General features: G+C 44.3%; 1 protein-coding gene across 1 annotated transcript in view; it reads right to left on the bottom strand.

Annotated features, from left to right (window-relative positions):
• Positions 1–2,749: 2,749 nt before the first annotated feature.
• Positions 2,750–7,717, bottom strand: part of NT5DC1 (5'-nucleotidase domain containing 1) — a 702,933-nt gene continuing 697,965 nt past the window's right edge. Inside the window, exons 11-12 of the mRNA XM_063917166.1 lie at positions 5,608–5,776; positions 2,750–3,481 (exon numbers count right to left, since the gene is read on the bottom strand). Coding sequence (XP_063773236.1) covers positions 3,363–3,481; positions 5,608–5,776 — 288 coding nt within the window. The 3' untranslated portion in view covers positions 2,750–3,362. The remainder of the gene's footprint in view (positions 3,482–5,607; positions 5,777–7,717) is intronic.

Below are 7,717 nucleotides of genomic sequence, written 5' to 3'. Positions count from 1 at the left end.
TACGGCAGTACCGCTGGACATATACGGCAGTATCACTGGACTGGATTTATACGCCAGTACCACTGGATTTATACGCCAGTACCACTGGACATATACGGCAGTACCGCTGGACATATACGGCAGTATCACTGGACTGTATTTATACGCCAGTACCACTGGACATATACGGCAGTATCACTGGAATTATATGGCAGTACCACTGGACATATACAGCAGTATCTCTGGATTTATACAGCAGAACCGCTGGACATATACGGCAATATCACTGGACATATACTGCAGTATCACTGGACATATACGCCAGTATCACTGGACATATAAAGCAGCACAGGGACACCACCACTGGACTGATGCAGGACAACACAGCACCACTGCAATGGACTGGACTTATACAGCAGCACTGGACTTATAGCAGCACAGGATACCACCACTGGACTTATGGCAGCACAGGACACCCCCACTGGACTGATGCAGTACAACACAGCACCACTGGACTGGACTTATACAGCAGCACTGGACATATGGCAGCAGAGGACACCACCACTGTGACTGGACTGATGCAGCACAGGGACACCCCCACTGGACTGATGCAGTACAACACAGCACCACTGGACTGGACTTATACAGCAGCACTGGACATATGGCAGCAGAGGACACCACCACTGTGACTAGACTGATGCAGCGCAAGACACTACCACTGTACTGATGCAGGACACCACCACTGCACTGGACTGATGCAGCATAAGACACTACACTGGACTGAGCAGCACAAGACAGCACTGGAATCGCCACCCCACTTCCCCTCCCACACAGACACTGAGGATGGAGACACGTCCTCTCGCTACACTCTCGAATGCCGGAGTGAAAATGGCGGTGATGCGCTGCTCCTTATATGGAATACAAAACCTGCGAGAATCTGATAGCCGGATGATGATGTTTTGCCTTGTTCTGATTTCCTAGTCAGGTGGAAAAACCAAGCCGGGCTCGGGTAATGAAGTTCAGTAGGGTTCGATTCTAGAGAATGACTCATCTTTAGTCTACACACTGTGGAACGATGACATTATAAATAACAGTAGGGGGAAAAAAGACAGTAATAGGACATATTAAGTTATTTATGCTTTAATATTGTTGAGTAGTTATCATTTAATGTTTCTCAGCAGGACTTTGGCAAATTGAAATGCAAAACTGTAATTTTAAATGATCTATTAAGTGACAACACTGTGACTTATTTGTAAATGATCTCCATAGATCATTTTTCCAATTTATTCTACTTGTTATTATTTTTACATTTTCTATTTTAGAGTGGAAGAAAAACATAACACTTTCTGTGATGAAATCCTGTCAAACATATATTCATATAAAGAACATTTCATCATAGTTATTTGGAAAATTGTACACTTTGGCAAACCCAAAAATTCTCTGTTGCATAACAAAAAGAAAACATTAAATCAGTGGTTTCCAATCTGTGTGCCTAGGCACCCGGGGGTGACGCGAGGCTCTTGCAGGGGTGCACTGGCTTGGTGGTCCAGGACCAAATCAAATTATTGATGGTCAAAGTCATAGGCAAAGCCAGTGCTAGTGGCTGCCAATAATAAAACATGTGGAAATCAGAAGTACAACTGTACACCACCACCATGGCCGGATTAAGGCAGGGGCGAAAGGAGCGGCCGTCACGGGACCCCCACACTGTCCGCTGTCAAGTGGAGGAATCTCCCTCCTGCAGCTCAGCTCTTCAATAACAGCTCCTCCAATCAGTCAGTCTCATGGGATAGTGATAGTCCCGCGAGACAGTGACTGTTCGATCCGACGCCTGTCCCTGCTGCTACTGCTGCTCCGGTGAAGTCCCTGCTACAACAGGAGCAGGCGGAGGAGTCCGTGAGTGACGGGGGGTTAGTGTCTCTTGTGGGGTGGTTCTTGTGGGTGGGTGGCCTGCTGCGGGTGTCCCTGGTGGGGTTAGTGTCTCTTGCAACTGCGGGCAAGTGGGCAGCAGCGGGGGGAGGGGTTTAGTGTATCGGGCTGGCGGGGGTGGACCTTGCAGGCGGGCAGCCGAGGGGGGCGCTGGGCATTGCAAGCACCGTAAGTAGTGGGGGCCCCCACAACCTCCATTGTCCTGGGCCCCCACTAGCTTTAATCCGGCCCTGACCACCACATAACCGAACCTAATGATAACAGATAGGGACAATTAACTTACTATTGCTTTCCAAGTTTATCAATAAAGAACTTTTATCGTAGGGGTGCTGTGAATAAATGCTGATACTGTGTTCTAGGACGCTGTGATTCAAGAAAGTCTGGGAACCACTGCATAAAGTACATAGCACTACAGTATCTGTAGACAAGTAGTAATGTTTTAAGGGCCTGATTCAGATTTGTTATAAAGAGAAAAGCACACAACTGGGCAAAACCATGTTGCACTGCAGGTGGGGCAGATGTAACATGTGCAGAAAGATTTAGATTTGGATGGGGTGTGTACAAACTAAAATCTAAATTGCGGTATAATAATAAAGCTGCCTAACATTTGTGGGCTACACGCAAAAGCAGCCAGTATTTACCCTGCACAGAAACAATATTACTCACCCAAATCTAAATCTTTCTGCACACGTTACATCTGTACAACCTGATGGTTTTACCCAATTGTGTACTCTTTTGCTTTGCTAACAAACCTGAATCAGGCCGTAAAGTCTAATGTAAGAATAGTGCATCTACTTCACTCTAGAATGTTACATTATATCTAAAAAGAATGCTTAGGACATTATAAATATTTACTGTATATTTATTTCAGCATCACAGTACATTGATTATTAAACAGCATACCGGAGAATGTTGTTTCTTGCCAATTTTACAAAACATCTGCAGCCTGTGTAAGCGCTATACTGGCTACATATATAGAAAAGTATCACAGTTTTACACTGATTAATTATTGAAAAGGATATTTACTCACCTCCAGCAATCTAGTTATTGCTAATCTACCTTTCACCGCATTTCCTGACACTCACAGCCGGCGGTCATACTGTCCAAGGTTACCATTTCAGTTTCGGAAACAATAATGGGAATACCTTGGACTACTATCACTATACTTTACATAACGGTAGCATGAGGACTGCTTATTGACAATAAAAACTCTGTACTTAAAACGTCGAATTATACAAACGGAGGGTCACAAATCTGCTTGAAATTGAATACAAAATGCTGCTACAAATCATTTTGGTATATCTTACCTTCTTTCAACTAAAATGTATAATTATTAAGAAAGAGAATCTTAATGTGAAAAGGCATATTCAGCCACATTTGTTTTCAACAGAAACGTTTAGAACAGTTATAGCCATTTTATAGTCATTTAGCTCCTCGTATACTAACAACAGTGATTACGCTGCAGCACCCTCCTTGTTGTGAGATAGCAGGACTGCCGGTGGCTGAGGGTAGAAGCCGTCAGTGTCTGAATTATTGCTTGAGAATCTTGTAAATTTAAAATCCAGAGGCAAATCTAAAAAAAAAAAAGAAGAAGTAAACAATGACATTATTATGCTTTTAGATGTCAAATATTCAATTCCCTATCTCTCATGGATGAGTATACAGTAACTATACCTGCTATCTCAGCACCATTACTAGCAGTGTAAATGACTGTGCTTGTACCTCACTGGGGATACGGTTGTTAGGTCGACAGTCATTAGGTCGACCACTGAAGGTCGACATTCATTAGGTCGACATGGGCAATAGGTCGACATGTACTAGGTCGACAGGTCAAAAGGTCATTTTTTTAACTTTTTCATACTTTACGACCCACGTGGACTACAATTGGGAACGGTAATCTGTGCCGAGCGCAGCGGTAGTGGAGTGAGGCACCTTGCCCGAAGCATGGTGAGCGAAGCGAGCCGTGCGAGGGGACACGGTGCACTAATTGAGGTTCCCGGTCACTTTGCGAAGAAAACGACACCAAACTCCTGCTGCAATGGCCGCAGGAGCTGAGGCGCTGGCGCCATGTTTTATGCATATGAGTTTACAGATGTATGTAGGATGAGAAATGCTATGAAAACAGTTACGACATGCTGCGTTTTTGCCGTCACTCTACGTAACCGCGCCCCAAACAGTCGCTTCTGTCAAGAAATATAACAGAAGGGACTGTTTGAATAAATCCTCACTGCGAGCAACTACCTAAAGGTACCTTGGTGCATGTGCAGTGCGAATTCGATGCATGCGCAGTTGGCCAATAATCTCAGTATTGCATACATCTCTGAATCAAGACCACAGATAGATTGATAGAATGATTGATTGAAGATCTATTGTGACAGAGGGGTCTATGTACTAAGCCACGGCAAGAGAGAAAGTGGATGAAGATAAAGTACCAACCAACCAGCTCCTGTCATTTTTTAAACACAGTCTGTAGCATGGCAGTTAGGAGCTGATTGGCTGGTACTTTATCACCATCCATTTTATCTCTCTCCAAATCTTAGTACATAGACCCCTCAGGTACCTATTTTTACAAATGCGTTCCCATGTTTTAATGACAAACACCTGATTAGTGCAGCAAGATCCAAAATATTCTTCTAATGAGAAAATTATGCCCATATTTGCATTGAAGCATTCATATGTTTTTTTACTGTTATACTTTATTCCGCAAAGAATCTACTGTATGTCAATAGTATGTAAAGGAAATAACAACACATAATTGCTCCACTGTATCCTCAATATTTGTATACTCTGTGTGTAGAGGTCTTCTGGCATTGTGTCTGGAGAAGGTGTCAGCGAAAGGCAAGGGCGTCCGGGTGTAGTAATGAGATTCTTAATTACCATGCAGCCTGTTGTACCATTGTCCCTGCATCTGTGGCCCCAAATGCCCTGACACCCCCCCCCCCCCCCCCCCCCCACCTCAGAGGTCGGTTTTGAGCAGAGGTATTTCATACAGTATGTGTTACGTAAATGTTAAAACAAAGCACTTGCTATGATGTTAATTTACAACAAAAAACATTTAAATAATGGTATATTCTACTAAGTATTCATTTTCATGTCTTCTTTGTGCAGGGACTTCCTGTGTACAGGAGTTAAAGTGGGCCGGAATGGGGAAGAACTGTGTAAGGGGCATTATGTGTATGTGCAGCACTACTAATGTGGGCATTATATGTATAATGGGCACTAATGTGGGCATTATGAAGGGGCACTACTGTGGACATTTTGTGTACAAGCGGTACTACTACTGTGAGCATTATGTGCAGAAGCGGCACTACTACTGTGAGCATTGTGTATAAGGGGCTCTACTGTGTGGTGTAATGTGTATAAGGGGTACTACTGTGTAGTATAATCTGAATAAGGGCCACTACTATGTGACATAATGTGAATAAGGGGCACTACTGTCCCACTGTAGAGTTTGGGAGGTAGTGCTCTGCCAATGAAGGAGGAGGGGGAGGGGGGTGGTCAGGTCCTGCCTATGTATTTCTTTCATACTTACCTTTTCTCAGTGAGATCTGGTGGAGAGGTCAAGTCCAGGTAGGAGCTATAGGGAAGTGGCACCTTGAGCTGTATAATTTAGGCCACACTTACCATTGTATAATTTCACTTTTGTTGCTGGCTACTACAATGAAATGAAAAACTTACCACTGAAAACCCACTACTCACCTACAATTGCTGTGATGCTCGGGATGGTAATTGTACTGTAATTCATAATACTGGCGCAACACCAGGTGACAGTCTGTGTTTCCTGGGTACTCTTTGTGCTTGGAATGCAGTCTGCAAAGTAAGATCCCCATTTTTTCGACACAGAATATGGTTCTTGTGGATGAGAGCTCTAAAACCAAAAAAGTTAAGAATGGCACAATTATCATTTACAAAGACTCATTTTTTTTTTAATTAAGGAATTTTAAGTCAGTGAAAACAAAGAGGCCAATAGGAGCTGGGGGGGTATGGGTCTTTGGGTCGACTCAACTTAGGTCGACAGTCAGTAGGTCGACCACTGAAGGCTGACATGAGCATTAGGTCGACATGTACTAGGTCGACATGGGCATTAGGTCGACATGGGCATTAGGTCGACAGGTGAAAAGGTCGACATGAGTTGTTTTACTTTTTTTGGGTGTTGTTTTCTTTGTAAAGTGCAGAGGAACCCCAATTAGTGCACCATGTCCCCTCGCCATGTCTCGGGCAAAGTTACCGTTCCAATCGTAGTCCACGTGGATCGTCAAGTATGGAAAAATCCCAAGAAAAAAAAAGTGAAAAACTCATGTCAACCTTTCGACCTAGTACACGTCGACCTAATGCTCATGTCGACCTTCAGTGGTCGACCTAATGACTGTCGACCTAAGTTGTGTCGACCTAACAACCGTATCCCAGCTAGGGAACTAATCAGGAGATGTAGACAAACCCAATGGTTTTGGTACGTCTCCGATGGTGGGGTGTTAAGTCCATGTGCAGAACTGTTCCTGCATCATTGTATGCACTGCGCTCTGAGCCAAGATTTGGGGGCAGTGCCGAATACTGTCTCGGAAAATCGTGATGTGTGTGTGGGTACTGTGGGCTTATATAAACGGTTTATGAGAGAAAACCGACCTGTACCCTTGCCCTGGTGGTCTAGTGGGGTCCCTGTACTACCACAGTGATCCAGGAGAACAGCGGTCGTGTGTGTGACTAACAGGAAGAAAACCGGAGCCTCCGCTGTAAGTACCCGGCAACCAGGGCGCAGGAGTCTACAGCGCCGCTGGGGGAGGTGATGGAGCTGCAGCAGGAGATGTCTGACTGACATCTAACACAGACAGTGCCTCTGCTGCAGCCCTTGAAGTCTTCATTTTTCTTTTAAAAGCTTCTTCTCAGGGCTGCTGGAGCAGCCTCCCTGTTGTATGCCTGCTTACTGCATGGCACCAACTACAAAACTGAGCTCCTGTGCACGAAGGCGGGGTTATAGAGGAGGCGGCGCTATGCATTCTGGGAACAGTCAAAGCTTTGAGCCTGTTGGTGCCTCGGATCAAGATCCTACTCTACACCCCAATGTCATTCCCTGTAGAGTCCAGTGTACCCCGCAGCAGAAATATAGACAAATACAGACAATAAACAAATTATAGTTAAATTACATAGAATTACAGCCTACAACATGCGTAACTACATAACAAGACTTGAAGAGAGAAGATCCTGCTCACAAGAGCTTACACTGCAAAAGGCCAAAGGAGGAACACAGAGAGGACGTGGGTGGCAGAGCAATGGGTTGCAAATTTTGGAGTGTTAGGCATGTTAAAAGGCCAGGAAGCTAGATGAAAGTCTGATTGACCTAGGGAGCATGGGGCAGCACAGAAGAAATCCTGAATATGGGAGTGAGAGGAAATCATAAGGAATGAGGAAAGAGGAAGTCATTGGCTGAGTGGCACAGGCGAAAGGAAGTGTGAGGGTAGTTGAGGTTGCAGAAGTAGGAGGAAGGGGATAGTGGTTGAAGACTTTGTCAGTGTATGATAGGAATTTACATTTTATTTAATGTATAGGCAGCCAAAGGAGATATATAGTATTTTAGGTGAGAAATGAAAGTTGAGGTAAATAAGTGGGTTGGTCCTAAAGTAGATAAAGGTTTGGATGTTCAAGGGACATTGTACGGTCTCTGTCATGTTCACAAAATTTGTTTAGTTCCAAGAGACTAATAGTTGCATTCGCACAAATAAAAAGGCAGTGCTGGTCTGCATTCTTTGGTTTGTTTCTAGAGCTTTGGAGGATGAGGAAGAGTTAAATACAAGTTGCATGTAATTGCTCCCAC

This window comes from Pseudophryne corroboree, chromosome 4, assembly GCF_028390025.1.
Source record: "Pseudophryne corroboree isolate aPseCor3 chromosome 4, aPseCor3.hap2, whole genome shotgun sequence".
NCBI classification, from domain to species: Eukaryota; Metazoa; Chordata; class Amphibia; order Anura; family Myobatrachidae; genus Pseudophryne; species Pseudophryne corroboree.
This window is presented reverse-complemented; position numbering and strand designations above follow the sequence as displayed.